The sequence below is a fragment of the Moschus berezovskii genome, chromosome 26 (genome assembly GCF_049115385.1).
Source record: "Moschus berezovskii isolate FMDL1 chromosome 26, NW_MosBer_1.0, whole genome shotgun sequence".
NCBI lineage: Eukaryota > Metazoa > Chordata > Mammalia > Artiodactyla > Moschidae > Moschus > Moschus berezovskii.
In genome coordinates this window covers 1273630-1291133 of record NC_142485.1, presented here as the reverse complement: position 1 = coordinate 1291133, position 17504 = coordinate 1273630, and the positions used below count along the sequence as shown (strand labels likewise).

The 17504-nt window shown below is 42.9% G+C and overlaps 1 protein-coding gene across 2 annotated transcripts in view; it reads left to right on the top strand.

Annotated features, from left to right (window-relative positions):
- Window positions 1-17504, top strand: part of ZNF385D (zinc finger protein 385D) — a 350361-nt gene that overhangs the window by 239766 nt on the left and 93091 nt on the right. For both annotated transcript variants that reach the window (XM_055416769.2, XM_088832539.1), the window contains exon 4: window positions 1793-1955. In XM_055416769.2, coding sequence (XP_055272744.2) covers window positions 1793-1955 — 163 coding nt within the window. The remainder of the gene's footprint in view (window positions 1-1792; window positions 1956-17504) is intronic.

The window sequence follows — 17504 nt, the reverse complement described above, 5'->3', positions numbered from 1 at the left end:
GGCAGTATTCCTTTGGAGTAACTTCCTTAATATTCAAAAGAGTGACAATCACTTGGTCCTACGGTGTATTAAAGTCTTATCTGATTGGAAATACTACTGAGAGTATAGATTCGCCAGGCACCTTAAAAAATACATTAAATGTACATTTTGAAAGTACATGCGGGGATAGCATGGCTCATCTCGCCTGTATTTTCATATCTGTGGTATATGCACCATTCACTTCTGTACCAGGAGAAGGAGATGAACTTTGCTCTAAGGGAAAGTGCGTCCTGAGCTGTCTGGAGAAGACGACATGTAGTGGGTTTAACTGAATATAGCATCATGCCCTCAAAACATATATCCAAAGGATTTGCTTTATTAAAAATAAGTCAGGCGGGAGAAAAAAGGGACGCCACTCTGTCCTTCAAAATACTTTTCTCCATGTAGGCTCAAAGCAATCCAATCCGTGTTCCTCAATGAATGATAACAAGTCTCAACTCCAGATTGTGACTCATACTCTGTCTTTTGATGTTATGTGTGGTTGGAAAACTGATGCATGAGTGTCCTCTCTGTTCAAACTGTTTCTAATATACAGTTTCCTTGTCCAGTGTTCTTTCAATAAGGGTACCTAGGCTTTTGAAGATACTTGTCAGAATGATGCAAATGAAGGTGTGGGTTATATATTTCTCTATTTATAAAAAGAAATTCTGCCGCAACACCCTCCCTATCAGAGTTGCTGTGACAAAGAGGACAGTGTGACTATTATTTTCTGGCAAAACGGAACGTTGAGATTGAGTAAGTCCTGGGAAGTGATGTCTGCAGGCTTAGTCCTCCACTGTGATTTCTCCCGTGTGAGGTGGCAATTTTAAAGCTTTTGAACTGGAAAACCTTCCAATCCAAAATCTCCCTGCTTGCTTCCACCTCACCTGAGGCCATGACAGGCCCCTCTCCACCAATCAATTAATATTAATAAACACATTTTTAAGATGATGTTCTAACTCAACTAATGTCTCTCTGGTGCCAAAAAATAATGTTAGGAAAATATAAATGTGGGGAAAATGTAGATTGCTACTTACAAGAATCTCAGAAAGCACAAACAAAAGAATTGCATAGGCCCCATGAAGTAGCCAAAACACAGTGGATCTTCCTGGCAATGGACCAGGGCACAAAAGACCCACGTGTTGCAAGAGTGCCCCTGCCTTGGACTTCTCAGCCTACCCTCTGTGAGAAGCAAGGAAAAGGAGGGAAGGGGAAAACCGCCCGGCTTCCGTGGCTCCATTTGGACTTCACGGGGCGTTCGCTTTTGGACTCTTACCTCAGTCTCGGTCTCTGGGGCTTGTGTTGCTATCGTGAACTTTTCCTGGTAGACACCTGTTGGGTCCTGTGTCAATAAGACCCATCGTAGAAGCAGAAAGCATGTTTCCTGAGCCAAGAAGGTGAGAGCTGCTCTTTTCCAGGGCCCTTGTTAATCTTGGGAGCCCAGCATCTTGGGTGATAGAACAAAAGCCTTAGAGTTGTAAATTCTCATTTCTTTCCCCCACTCCACAAAGAAAGTGTTGCTGATATGTTAGTGTGCAGCTTCATTTCTCTGAAGAGAGGCAACAGAATACTTCTCCCTTCCATCCAGAGGTTTTAGAACTTGCTTCCCATTGCTTCGTAGCATCATTCTCAATAGAACCCCACTGCCTGGCCACAGCCAGGATTAGCTTGAATGGTACCTGTTATTGAAAGGGAGTCTGTATTTGCAGTAATACAGAGAATGCCAGTTTAGAAATGAGCCTGATTGCATGGTTCATTTTGTTCTCCTTTGTAGAGCCAGGCTGCGGCCCACTACAAAGGCACGAAACATGCCAAGAAGCTCAAAGCACTGGAAGCCATGAAAAATAAGCAGAAATCTGTCACTGCCAAGGACAGCGCAAAGACTGCCTTCACCTCCATCACTACCAATGCCATCAATTCCAGCTCTGACAAAACAGGTTACGCGATGCTCTTTGTTTCCTTGTTGTCCTGCTCATCCTTGTCATGTGGGGGCTCCTTCCCTGGTCTGCTACTGGTGTTGCTGCCACCTCGATTCACGCCTGACCCATCTCTCTGTGTAATGGTAATGCCCCCCCACCCATTTTTCAACACCCTTGAGAGACGGATGGTCGCTAGTAATACTGCAGATTTTGTACTGGAAACAGTCCAATGGCTGCTTTTGAAGAACACAAGAGTCAAAGGGGCGTTTGAAGCCACAGCCCTTTTTGAGGCGGGAACCTTTCAGGGTGTCTCATTTGCATCTTGTATGCAGCGTCTTCACCCAGAATCGCGGGGCAGATTTGATTTCCCTGTGAGAACACAGCAGACGATGCCAGATGAATTGCAAAGGCCCCCGTAAGGGCGTTACTACTGACAGGGCTTATCCTCATAAACCCCAAATATTGCATTCTTTTAAGTAGTGGCTCTGTGAATCTGGGATGGTTATGGCTGGGTAAGCTTCCCTCTGCATGTACAGGTAAGTGTTATTGACGCCAATTATTCTTTTTAACAGTCCTCACAGTGAAATAATGGCCTCTGAAGGGTCCCTTGACATAGCTCCTCAAACAACCAGTTTATTCATAACAAGGGAAGCCGGGGGGGTTTTCTGTAAGCTGGCATTTTAAAATATAAGACCACTGGTCCTCAGAACTTACAAAAAAGGAAAGCAGTGTGATCCATGGACGCTCCTTGAATAAACCTCTTTCTGAGAACACAAGGGCTGATGTGTACCAGTGGCTCCCCAGCCCCGCAGATAGCAGGACGCAGTGATGTTGCCAACGATGGTGATGCCTTACCTGGGAGAGGTCTGCTGGCCTTGGCTGATGAAAATATAAAACCAACAGTGAACGCACACAGCAGATTAAAGCAACTTTATTACATGAGGTGCCCCCGTGAGATGTACACGTCATCCTCAGAGGGTCTGGAGAGATGCTTGCTCCTGTGTGGGTCTGGAAGGGGTGATGGTATTCCCCTGAGTCCCCAGAATGCATCTTATGTGCTTCCCACGAGCATCACTGTGGACGCAGTCTTCCTCCTCTGTGAGGACCCTGTGTCTTCTCTGAAGCTGGAACCTCTTGTAGCCTTTGTACCCTGGCGACAGGTCTCACGGAGTGTGGGTGCCGAGGACACTGTTGGCTGCATTTTCTCTCTCCCTTTTCATTCTCTGATTCATCCAATTTTGTGTCCCAACATATAAAAGGGAAAAAAAAAAGTCATGTTCATTTCTTTGAAGGTCTGAGTAAGAGCTGAATCATACCATCGTATTAGTTCAGATGTAAGACCTTGTATGGAAAACATTACCCTTTTCTCTGTTAATTGAAAATCCACTGCCTTATTTTGGGGAGTATAGAAGTCATGAAGCAAGTGAGTGTCATTTTTCTCCCAGATATTGGGGCAGAAACTGGATTCCCTAAAGCCATGCTCACCACAAAGATCTATATTTCATTTGCAAAATGATGGTAGGTAGGAATAATAAAGATGTAAACTTGATGTAAAAGATTTGATATAAAAAGATGAGTTTGATGTCCAGAGTTTGATGTAGATTTTTGCTTGCTCTCAAACCTTTCTATTCCTAGACATTTTTATCAATAATGGCTGTTTGGGTTACTTTGACGTCTCTTTAAAATGCAAAAAAATCCCTCTACACTGAGAATGCGCACCATTTAATATATATACATACATATATGTATGCACACATGTATATATACATACATATATGTATGCACACATGTATATATACATATATATATATATATATATGTGCATGCTGAGTAGAGCTGCTCATTTGGCTTAAGAAAGTCTCCCCTGTGAGTTCATCTCTATTATTTAAATGAGCTGTGAATGCATACCTCCGTCCCTCACCTTTGGGACTAGAATGGAAAGGATCACAGCCATCAGGGCTGTGTCTTCTAAGAGGATGAGTGGAAACTAGTTGGGGTTGGGTAGCGGGAGGGAAAGAGCCTACATAAAGTAGGCAGATTCCCAGTGGAGACACGAGACTCACCGAGAGGCTGGAGTGGTGCTGAGGTGGGGAAGGGCCCTTTCTAGCTGGAGCTGGAGAAAATTTCAGAAGCCAGAGGGAGAATAAAGTCTGCAAAGTTAGCACAAATGTCTTAAAGCCAAAAGAAGCAGGAGATGGATGTCTGGAAGGTCTCTGCCTTTCTGACCCATGGGGGCCTCTACTTGCAAAGACACAGATCATACAGGTTGAAAGACTGGCAATCCCAGCACGCTCACTGGATGTCTTAGGCCAAATTCTATCCTTCTATGGGATTTCTGCAAAACTACCCATGAAAAGTAGCCCACCAAGCTCTTGGAATATTATAGACTCTCATCCCATTTTATTGCAGTATAAATCCAAGGCACCTATGCTGGCAAACGGGAGTTTTCTTAAAGCTCTTCAGTTCAGTTCAGTTCAGTTCAGTTGCTCAGTCGTGTCCAACTCTTTGTGACCCCATGAATTGCAGCACACCAGGCCTCTCTGTCCATCACCAACTCCCAGAGTTCACTCAAACTCATGTCCATCGAGTCGGTGATGCCATCCAGCCATCTCATTCTCTGTCATCCCCGTCTCCACCCACCCCCAATCCTTCCCAGCATCAGACTCTTTTCCAGTGGCTACCCTTTTTATTACTGTCCGTGTCCCCATACTGATTAGAAAGGCGTACAGCTCTAAAAACACAATGGGTCTCTGAGCTAGTTCCTTAGAATAATTAAATCAGTTTCTAATTATTTATTTTATCTCCTTCTTGGAAGCAGAAGGAGAGAGAAGAGTCTGAAATCAGGGACCCTGTATGTTTTAACAACAGCAAATTGTAACTTGCTTAATGTACAAAGTTGTGTGATTTATGCATGCATAAAATGTATAGAAAGTTTATATCAGTTTCACTAATTTTGCCAAATTTATGTATATATAAGCCAATTACCTTTAAAAATGATTGAATATACAGTGATTTGATAGTCAGGAATCTTAAGAGAAGGTTGGGCAACAATAGTTTAAAAAAAACAGCAAGAAGTGGTGTGGACTTGAATTTAAAAATTGCTTTGGATTCTCTAAAATACAAGAAATAGAATACTCATGAAAAAAAATTCTCATTCCAAATCTACTTATTTAAAAGAAAAAAAGAATTTAGACAAATAATTCCTTCAAAATTCCTGTATCATGTATTATGGCTTTTAATTGCTGTCTTCAGTTCAGTGCAGTTCAGTTGCTCAGTCGTGTCCGACTCTTTGCGACCCCATGAATCACAGCACGCCAGGCCTCCCTGTCCATCACCAATTCCCGGAGTTCACTCAAACTCATGTCCATCGAGCTAGTGATGCCATCCAGCCATCTCATTCTCTGTCTTAGGCTAACAAATATCTGGCATGATCCACTGGCTGAACTCTCAGCCCCTTGACTTCCTGGTCTTGGAATTCGCTTCCGTCTCTTCAGTCTGCAGGCTGCAGTGGTGGGCAGCAGACACCGTTCCGTGATCAGCCTCCAGCTGCTCCCAGAAAGCCTCCTTCGCCTGCTGCTAAGCAAGAGCACACTCCTTGACAGCAGTGCTTGATTTTAGTTTTTTCAATCTAATGAGGAGTGCTGCTGCTGCTTCTGCTAAGTCACTTCAGTCGTGTCCGACTCTGTGTGACCCCATAGATGGAAGCTCACCAAGCTCCCCTGTCCCTGTGATTTTCCAGACAAGAACACTGGAGTGGGTTGCCATTTCCTTCTCCAATGCATGAAAGAGAAAAGTGAAACTGAAGGCGCTCAGTCATGTCCGACTCTTCGTGACCCCATGGACTGCAGCCTACCAGGCTCCTCCGTCCATGGGATTTTCCAGGCAAGAGTACTGGAGTGGGGTGCCATTGCCTTCTCCGAATGAGGAGTGCTAGACTGGTGAATTTAACACAGAAAAATTTGCAGGCAAAAACAAAATTTTTAAAAATATTTGGAACACTCAGAATTGTTGGTGTGGGAGGATGATAACTGTTCATTACAGAATATTTCAAGGAGCAAACATTTCCAAAGGTGACCAGAGTAAATGTCTGATTTAGTAACTGTTTTAGGATTTTTAATTTTTTATTTATTTTAAAACTGAAGTATAATTGATTTTACAATGTTGTGTTAGTTTCGAGTGTACAGGTGTGTATATATATATATGTATGCTGCTGCTAAGTCACTTCAGTTGTGTCCGACTCTGTGTGACCCCATAGACGGAAGCCCACCAGGCTCCCCCGTCCCTGGGATTCTCCAGGCAAGAACACTGGAGTGGGTTGCCATTTCCTTCTCCAATGTGTGAAAGTGAAAAGTGAAAGTGAAGTCGCTCAGTCGTGTCCAACCCATAGCGACCCCACAGACTGCAGCCTACCAGGCTCCTCCATCCATGGGATTTTCTAGGCAAGAGTACTGGAGTGGCTTGCCATTGCCTTCTCCGATATGTATATATGTACATATATATATTCTTTCAGATTTTTTCCTTTATAGATAATTATAAGGTATTGACTATAGTTCCCTGTGCTATACAGTAGGACCTTGTTATTTATCTGTTTTATATACAGTAGTGTGTATCTGTTAATCCCTAACTCCTAATTTATCCTTTCCCTTATGTTCATGCAAATTCTTAATACAGAAAAAGTAATCATGATATTAAGAAATTATGCTTAAAGTAACTTGGGAAATGTAACTCCGTTGACTCTTTCTGTGAAATAACAGTTCACAATTGTTGGATTAAGTCTCGTCGGTCGGAAGTCACCCTCTGGTCTTTCTTTACTTTCCCTTTCTGGACACTTTTATTCATTCCCATGATCTATCCATTAGTTAGGCTAGGTGACACTGCAGTAACAAACCATCACTTTTACAGCCACTAATGACCTCTCTCACACCCCATATAGCAGCCCTGCTGTCTTTCTCACGGTAGTTTAACTCTGGGGCCAGGCTGATGAAGCGGTCACTATGTGGACATCACCAGTTCTTTGGGAGAGAGGAAGAGAAGGGTGTGGATCAGTAGACTTTTACAGATTTTTAATGGAAGTGACAGATAACTTTTCTCTCCCTTTCCCTGGTGAGTCGCACGGTCAAGCCTGGCTGTAAAGGGCAGGGAGGGACATTCTCCTCCGGGGAGGGAGGCAGCTAATAGTGAGCAGTAAAGCACCACCTCCCACCTTGGCCCCCACCGCCCCGTGCTCGAGTCTCAGAGGCCACATCTCAGCTTTGTCCTCCTAAGACCTAACGTGACCTCTGTGGCTTATGGGTCACTCACTTGGGTGGGTTGGCAGCACCTCTGTTTTGCAGGTTCAAAAAAAAAAAAAAAGAAGCCTAGCTGACCATCCCCTCCAGCTTTCTCTCTCTGCTCTCTTTCCGAGCCCTGCAGCTTGTAGATCTGAAGCCTGCAGGCTGTCGTAGCCTCTGCCTCCTGTATAAGTCTGTGTGTCAGCTTCGTGGTTAGGACGCACTCCCGTCACGTTCCGAGAAAGCATCTTTCACCCTTTCAAGCATGACTTCTCATGTCCTGGCCTCACGGATCTCTGCTTTTACCCTTACACTTGCCTTCAAGTCAAAGTGTTAATCACTCAGTCGTGTCCGACTCTCCCCACAGACTGTAGCCCACCAGGCTCCTCTGTCCATGGGATTCTCTCCAGGCAGAATACTGGAGTGGGTGGCCATTCCCTTCTCCATGGGATCTTCCCAACCCAGGGATCGAACCTGGGTCTCCTGCATTGGCAGGCAGCTTCTTTACCATCTGAGCCACCAGGGAAACCCCTGCAGTTGTCTTAGCCTCCCTGCAAATCCAGCTGCCTCCATCTATGGCCCTGACAACTGCACCCTTCACCCCTGCCCATTCACAGGAGACAGTGTAAGTCCCAGCACTAACCCACTCAGAAACCTTCCAGGAGCCTTTATGCTGGACCTCATGGTCCCCTGCGGTTTGACCACAGCCTACCTTTTCAAATGTTTTTTCTGTTATTTCCCTGCAATATTCTTCACTAGAGACATGAGCTCCTGCATCTTTGTTTCTTATACTGTGCTTCTAAATTTCTCCCTTAAAAGTGGGTCACTTTTCTCTTCTTCCTCCTGCCTGTGAAGTCCCATAAGAATCCATACCTCCCTGGCTCCCCTATCCTATTCTTGCTCAAATATAATTTCTATGTCTTGCCTATTTCTGATGCCAGATGACATGCTCGTTTAGAAGACATACTTGCATAATCCTTTTACTTATCCTTTTTTCTTTGCAGAGCACTTTTATATAACAGCTTGAAAACTTGAAGCAATCAGTTTTTCTCTTTTGTTCTTGAATTAAAGCAAATCTTTGGATGTTCTTATTAGTGAATACCTGATTCCATGAAAGAACAATAATTCTCATTCATCCAAGGATTTCTAGGGTATTGCTCAGAGAATTTCAGAGTTGCAGGTCTTCATAATGGTCAAGTCTCACCCCTAAAGTTTGCTTCCTGTTTGTTTTTTTCCTTTTGAGATTCTTCAGTTACATGAGTAAAGAAGAGTTGACATTTCTACTGTCCCTTCGGTGACTATCAATCGGGAGTTAATTTATGATAGCCATCTTGGCTTTCCAGGGCTCAGTGATAAAAGAACCCACCTGCCAATGCAGGAGATGCAGGAGCCATGAGTTCAATTCCTGGGTCGGGAAGATTCTCTGAAGGAGGGCATGGCAACCCACTCCAGTATTCTTGCCTGGAGAATCCCATGGACCAAGGAGCCTGGCAGGCTACAATCCAGGGGGTCATAGAATCGCACACAACTGAAGCGACTGAACCCAGCATACAGCACACAGCACATCTACTTGGAACGATCTGAGAACCTTTCTCCCTGATTCTATCACATAATCCTCTCAAGTCTCAGAAAATTGCAAATATTTTCATTAGGTAAAGCTACTATGTTACAAGTTAGATTTGCCCTTTTCACTCTTACAATTCAGTCTTCTTTGTATCAATTTCCCCCCTCTTTCTTTTGAGAAATCCAAAATTATCATCCAGGATGTTGTACTAACCTGACTCAAAGGTCCCAAGAGTGAAATACTTTTGAATCTATTATTGAAAACGTCTTTGAATGCAAAGGAGTCTTTACTTACTCTGAACTAGTAATTGATTCCATGTATTTATTGGAATTCAAATTACTTACACTTAGAGTGTTGAATACTTTCCTAAGGATAAAGAAGATGTTCGGTCTAAAAGGCTAGCCAATGGCTGTAAATAAATACATTAGGAAACAAACCTCTGTGGGAATGTCAACATCTATGCTAGGTTACATACTCTGGAGTCTCTCCTCTGAGCGTGACCCTCTCAAGCCTGCTGTTTACATCAGGCCTAGTGGCAGACAGAGTTAGGCACACGCTTTTTTTGCCTTTCCATTTAGGTTGAATCTAGATCATGAGAAGGAATTGGCACCGCACTCCAGTACTCTTGCCTGGAGCATCCATGGACGGAGGAGCCTGGTAGGCTATGGTCCACGGGGTCACAAAGAGTCGGACATGACTGAGCGACTCCACTCATTCACTCGCATCATGAGAATGGTGGCCTGGAAATAAAAGTGGTAGCTGAGTAGTCTGGAAGGAAAAGCCAGTCCAGTGTCGTTTAGGAAAGAGACGCAGTTTTCCGCGAGGGACAAGTGGGACTTAGCTTTGTTTCTGTCTTCATAAAGATGACGGGAAGAGTTTGCCTTTCTTGACAAAGGCTTCAAACAAAGGTCCCAAATGTTGAAAGTTATAACAGAATACAGGCTGGACTTGACATCAGAAAGCCATGCATTTAAGAATCTGTGTTATACCTTTGTATATATAGTACAGTATGGAATATATTAGATGGTATTTTATTATGTAAATGTGTTATACACATATTTGCCTATACGCAAGATTCTGTCTTTAATACATGTTCCTGAAATACCCCACTGCACCAGGCCTTCATTATTAGCATTGCACATTTTCTTTAAGAAGAGAGACACAAGCTTCTGTGGCTTACGAAGCCATAGCTCTTTCAGAGGCAATACGCAGTCATTGGTAAGTGGACACATTTCTATCAGCACTTAAATCGAGTGGAGTGGTGTACACACGCCCCTCTTGGCAGAGTGGACATTGTGCCAGCTCCCGGGGTCTTTCTTTTCTGACCCATTCTCCCAAACAAAGACTCCCTGGGACCATCACTGCTGTAGTAAAGGACCCCTTTGCAAGCATCTTGGCGAGGAGTTGAAGTACCATCATGAGAACACTAATGCCTTAAGTGTTTTTTCTTTTCTTAGCCCTGGCTCATGACATGCTTCAGATTGGTCAAAGAAAGAGACTTTATCGAGTGTTCCCTGATCAAGATGCGTGATAAGTACCTGCAGAGTGTGCTGGGAGCAGATTTCTAGAGAGATTAAAACAGAGAAGGGAAATTCAGAAAGGAAACACACGTACACACAAACTCCTGATGCTTATTTGAATACTGTGGTCCTGGGATCGTGGTGTGTGAATCAGTGATGACAGATTCTACATTAAAGGTGGCATGGAAATCACAAATAATATTCTAGTCTGTCCATTTTGTGCCTGAGGAAATCACAATGAATGGTATTTTGCTGATAAAAGCTTTGACCCAGATGCATTACGGAAACCCATTCCTGGAATCAGAGAATTTCACAAAAAAGTCTTCACCTGTACAGGAACATGTTGTCTTCCCAAACATAATGAGTGAGTGGAGCTGTGTGTACCTGAATCTCCAAAGGACCTGCCATCTGTCTGTGGTCAGGGGCCTGATAGGAGGGGGATTAAGACTAAATTGACAAGATAGACATGATTTATGTTATGTTTCTAAGAAACAGGGTGCCTGACTTCTTGTGTGTGAGTATGTGTATCTTTCCACACTCCATGTGACTGTCTTTCTTTAGGAGAAATAGCAAATCTATAAAATAAATAGAAAACTGAACACCTATCTTTTAACAGTATCTATGAAATACCAGACATCTGGATGAATTTTACGAACTAAATTAAAACTCCCAGTGGCTTTATCTACAGCTGTCAGACTTCTGGAAACATCTGTGTCTACATGTGCACTTGTGTGTTTTTTAAATTAGTGGAGGGATTTTTTTCCCCTATTTTTATGTTCTTCTTAGGAATTGAGTGGACACAGGCTTCCATAAGGACTTTCCAGGTGGTGCAGTGGGAAAGAATCCACCTGCCAATGCAGGAGACGCAGAAGTGGGTTCTATCTCTGGGTCGGGAAGATCCCCTGGAGGAGGAAATGGCTGCCCACTCCGGTATTCTTGCCTGGAAGATTCCATGGACAGAGGAGCTTGGACAGTCCATGGGATCACCAAAGAATATGACATAACTAAGTGACTAAGCACACCTCCCATCACACAGAGCTTATATAATGATAAAATATTTCAACGGCAAAATAATGATTCTTAATATAGACTCTTAACTATCACACAAAAGTTCAACAGTGATCAAACATGACAGAACACGAAATGAGCATGTGTAAAAATTACGTGGACCATTAGAGAACTTTGTCTCCAAAGTGGGAAAGTGAAGTTTGATATCTACTAGTAAGGAACGTGAAACAAATGTGAAACAAAATATGTTCATAGCAGATTTCTTACAGGCAAGCGACATAAAGCTTCTAATGAATTCTTAGTAAAAGAGAAACTGAAACAGACATTTAAATTAAAAATTATGCTTGCATTTGTGTTCTAGGAATTCCAAACTCTTGAACGCGTCATCAGATCTTTTTTTTTTTTTAGGACTGCACTGTGCGTTATTTGTGGCACATCGCTCTCTAGTTGCAGGCTTAGTTGCTTAGGAGCGTGTGGAACCTTAGTTCCAGGACCAGGAATCAAACCCACACACTCTGCATTGCAGGTGCATTCTTAACCAGTGGTCCACCAGGGAAGTCATACATCAGGACATTTTATGGTCTGTCCCTTGCCTACCATTTCTGGCAGTCCTTCACACCTCTCCCAAACTGTAGCCCACCAACATCACTTGAGGACCCCAGGCAAGGCCTGTACATTCTGGTGCTTGGAAAGGTGCTCCCTTGTACTTAACTCCACCCCATGCATCACCGTGCATGGAGAACGCACGTATTACATGCCAATGATACATGCTTGGACGACACAAACCTGGGCAGAAGATCTGGGCTTCTGTGCCAGCCCTGTCCTGGCACCTACGGAGACTGTGGATCTTCCTACTTGTCAATCCCACCAAAATTTTACATGCTTCATGGACCATACGCCTTTATCCCATATGTCTTTATTCAGCCACAGAGTTTTACATTAAAATGCTCAATAAATAGGGCCTTCCCTGGTGGTCCAGTGACTTAAGACTCTGTGCTCCCAATGCCAGAGGCCTGGATTTGACCCCAGGTCAGGGAACTGGATCCCTCATGCTGCAAATAAGACACAGTACAGCCAAATATATGCGTGCATATGTAATTTAAAAATAAAATTATCAATAAACAGCGATGCACTCATTTTAAGTTCAGCAGTATCATCCTAGGAATTCTTTAACAGTCAAAACTAACACACTCCCAAAATGTATAGTAACCATTTCCATGCCTAGAGTCAATACATTTTACTAATTGAACTCTATTACTTGTACTTTATAATGCAAATCAAAGATATTAGCCAGTTTAACTCAGAATTTGAATGCAAAACCCTTGAGTTGAACATTTCCCAGAGACAGCATGAAATTAAGTTGCTATTTTAATTATCATAATTACATTCGGATTCATCCCTAAATTTCCCGCTACTTCAGCTTCTCATGAGAATTAAGAACATTTTTAACAGCTCTATTGAGTTAGATCGACTCTGCACTGAGTCGTGCCCCTGGGATCAGGTTAAATTTGAGGGCAGGGAGCGTGTTTAACTCACAGGGTGTAGCCTGGGCGATGAAGCCACGCCCAGCGTCCGCTTTGCTTCGGCTGCGACTCAGTCTGTAGGCAGCAGATGATAACATGTGGTGCCTGGCCAAACTCCAACGCGAAGGTCAAGATGCAGTAAGTGTAGCAGTCAGGATACTGACCAATTTGAACATTATCTTACTTTTTGCCCAGCTGTCTGCTTCCTTACCAACTCTCTAGTAGAATTCAGGAAATTCAGATTTAAAAAAAAACATAATGCATTTCTTTCATGCTGCCCAGGAAGTAGAACATGTGGAAAAGAAAATCTTTCCCATCCTTCTCTGAACTGGTCAGAGATTCGAGCGTTTGACTCTTGAACTCTAAGGTAGTTTAGTTCTTTGATTCACCTGTTCATTCACGCCTACTCATTCCTGTTCAAATACTTGCACAATATTAAAGATAACTGCAGGTGTGGAAAGTAAGACGCAGAACAGGAGTGCTGCTTGCAAGATGCAAGTCTGGTTCAGGAAAACAAGAAATAAACCCAAATATAATCCAGGGTAGGAAATGATCATCAGGGGACAATAGCAAATATAGGGCCACGAGAGTCCAGAGCAACTGGAGTGACCCTTTCATAGGAAGCGGGTAGAGGGTTCAGAAATATTACTAAGTGCACATCAAGGGTATGCAATCCCTAAAAGAACTCCTTAACTATCTCACTTAAGCCTTTTAGGGCTTGCTCAGTATTTGCTCCTGTCTTCTTGTGGATTCACTTCAAAGAATTGAGAACGAAAGGCTGCAGCAAAGTGCTTTAGAAAGTCTATGTCAGACAGCCACAGAGTGGTCAGCGGCTCTCAGGGCCAGCAACGTGGCTTCTGTTCTGCCCAGAAAGGAGAAGCAATGAAGCTGGCCTATGCATCCCAAGAAACATATCGCCTTGTGTGTCAAGAGGAGGCTTTCCAGGATCTTTGGTAGGAAGGTTATGGAAGAATCTGACTCTTACTTTGCAGATAAAGAAACCAGGTTCTGAGTGAAATAACTTGGTGTCTGTAAGAGGCAGAACTGGGATCTGAACCTCATTCTGATTCCGACAGCCTGCGGTCTCCTCTTGGGCAGCACATCCCTGAGTCCTCCCATAGTCCTTGATCACGCTACTCTGATTTGAGTGGCTCCTGGACTATTAAGTTACCCAGGAGAGTTCCTCTTATTTTGCAAAACCCTCTAACACCCCTACGGAGAAGACAATGGCAAGCCACTCCAGTACTCTTGCCTAGAAAATCCCAGAGGACAGAGGAGTCTGGTAGGCTGCAGTCCATGGGGTCGCTACGAGTCAGACACGACTGAGCGACTTCACTTTCACTTTTCACTTTCACACATTGGAGAAGGAAATGGCAACCCACTCCAGTGTTCTTGCCTGGAGAATCCCAGGGACGGGGGAGCCTGGTGGGCTGCCATCTATGGGGTCGCACAGAGTCGGACACAACTGAAGCGACTTAGCAGCAGCAGCTAACACCCCTAAGAGTGCTGCTGAAATTATTTGCCTTTTCATTTCAGATATTGGACCTGTTAAAAGATTCTGACATGTGTGTCTGCCCACATTTAAGCTCATTCCATCGTTATTGTGATTTTCACCTGAGTGAAGGCTACTAAGAGAAGATGAAGTTAAGGGCCAAAGCTTTTGGTTATTCTCCATTTTTTAATGAAACCATGCTGTAATTTTTATTATTTTGTCAGATAGAAAAAGCTTCGTGTATATTGAAAAGAAGCATCTTTGATTCCTCTATGTAAACTTTATATTAGTTCCTTTAGAAGCTGCATGTGAAACCATCTCAGTCTTGGATGTTCTGTGTTTATTGATTTTATAATGCTAGGTAGACAATACAGAATTTTCTGCAAGATCAAAACTCAGACCTGCATTACAAAAGAAAAAAAAAACAAGGTCTAGGGTTTTGGGGAAGTCAAATGTGAATTTTTCTAAATGAATACACAAAACTATCAAAGATATTAAAGTCTGCCTTCAGTGGAAGGGATTGGAGTCTGGTAGGATATTCAGTTTAGTTCAGTTCAGTCACTCAGTCGCGTCCCACTCTTTGCAACCCCATGGACTGCAGCATGCCAGGCCTCCCTGTTCATCACCAACTCCAGGAGTTTGCTCAGACTCATGCCCATCGAGTTGGTGATGCCATCCAACCATCTCATCCTCTGGCAATCCCTTCTCTTCCTGCCTTCAGTCTTTCCCACCATCAGGGTCTTTTCCAATGAGTCAGTTCTTTGCATCAGGTGACCGAAGTATTAGAGTTTCAGCTTCAGTATCTGTCCTTCCAGTGAATATTCAGGAGTGATTTCCTTCAGGATTGTCTGGTTGGATCCCCTTGCAGTCCAAGGGACTCTTTGCCATCCAAGGATATGTATTGTCTTCTAGAAATTTTCACTTTGGAAAAGTGCTTTAATTATTTCTGTCAACTAAAGTGATATTTAGTGCAGTAAATTTGGTAATTGAAAATCCAGTCACTTAAAAAAGAATTGATTCAGGGTCCATCAATGCAAGGTTTTTCCTGCGTTACTAAGATATTTTAGATCAGTATACAATGATATTTAAAAATAAAGTAATGTAGTCTAAAGTTCACAGTCATAAATAGTTTGCTCTATAAAGTTGGCAATGTCCTAAACAGGAGAAACAGTATAGTTTTTATTTACATAGCTTTTAAAATTTTAATATGTCGTCATATAAATTTGTAAGTTATTGACATCCCCATAATAAGGAATTTACAGAAGACTGTATCAGACATGAGACAGAAATCACATTTACTTATCCATTAGTAGAAACATTTCATAAATCTCTCACTTGCCAGATATTTGGGAAAGCAGGTTAGTGTTGTTGTACTTGTCTTTAGTTATTTCCAGGTTCTAGTATGTGTTAACTTTTGTGGCCTAGGAAGGATCATCACCCTGAAATCGTCACCCTGAAAGGTGAATTGACACTGACATTAGAAGTGGTTTTGAAACAGTAGGTGAAAACTAGTTTCTCACTTCACAGTAATCCAAAATTCTAACCAGAGCATGTCTGTGCTAAAAGCCACCAGTCTAATAACTGTGGTTGGAGTAGCTATAGAATGATTTACTTGTCGTGGCTGCAAATTCATTGAGTATTTCTGTCCAGTAAAAGTCTCTGTATTCAGAAGGGTAAAGGTGACATCTTCTATCAAACTTGCAATTAACAGGGGAGGGTAGGACAGTTTTTTTTGAGTTGCATCTTGTGGAAATTAATTTTTTTTTGTAATGCCAAATGGAATGAAGGAAAGAAACCAAATGAGACTTCATAGACAAAGTGATTTTTTTCTGGTAGAACACATTTAGAATTATAAAGAAAGCTCATTCAGTATGTGGGAACTTTGTCATCAGATTGATTTAATTTAGATGCTGGTTTTTCAGAATATTTTCTTTTACTTAAAAACCTGAGAAAGTCTTTCTTTTGTCTTCATCAGAATTCCACCCCGTGTAGACTTCTGCACATTCAGGAACTGCAGTTTTATCAGCTGTCTTCTTATTCCAGAAAGAAAAATAAAGCATGTATTATAATGTGCCCTACACCCTGGGTTTTCTTTTTTCCCAACACTGGTGAATTTTGCTTTTTTAAAAAGATACTTACACAGATGAGTGTATATGTCCTTGCCACCAGGGAAGCCCAAAGTTAGCCTAGATACCCAACTAACACAATCAGCTATATAGTACTGTAATAGGTTCATAATACATCCTCATCTCTGAAAGTTCACAAATGAACTGATGATCAATGGCATCAAGTTTTAAGTGTTTTGTTGTTGTTTCTTTTAAACTTCAGCAATATTTTTATTACCAAAGTCATGAAGGGTTAACCCTTTAATCCAGCTAACAGAAAAACTGCATCTCTAACAGGAGTTGGGATGGAGGTGCACCTAATAAAAATTGTCTCTTAAAAAAAAAGATTATATATAAATCCCATGTACAGAGGAGCCTGGCAGGCTACAGCCCATGGGGTCGCAGAGTCAGACACAACTGAGAGACTAATCACAGCACACAGCACAGGCTAACTTTGTTGGAAAAGTTGAAGTGAAAGTCAGTCAGTCCTGTCTGACTCTTTGTGACCCCATGGACTACAGAGCCCATGGAATTCTCCAGGCCAGAATACTGGAGTGGGTAGCCTTTCCCTTCTCCGGGGGATCTTCCCAACCCAGGGATCAAACCCAGGTCTCCCACATTGAGGACAGATTCTTTACCAGCTGAGCCAACTTTGTTGGACTTAGGACCAAATTGAACTTCTGTGTGGGCTCTCAGAGCGGAACATGTTCGTATGTCGGAGACTCGCTGTGTCCCCCATGGTATTGGGTGTATTGCTAGGAATAGTATCAGTACTGCATTGTAAGACTTCTCATGATTCCGAGGTTAAGCAGGCAGTTCTTGCTTGGGTGGAGGTGTGAGGGGAAGTCTCCTGTATTCTTACTGTCAAATGGCATCTTGTGGTGAGCCGTCCCCAGACCTGCTTCACCCCCAGGTCAGACTGTCAGTGACGTGGCCTTTGGTTGGAGCCTGGGGGGCGGGGGGAGGGCAGCTGTCTGCCGGAGGTCCTACCAGGGCCTTTGCATGTTCTGAGCGCCTCGCACATGGCATCTTCATTTCAGAAAGACAGCCAGGCTGAAGTTCTGGTTGCTTTTACGACCCATCCT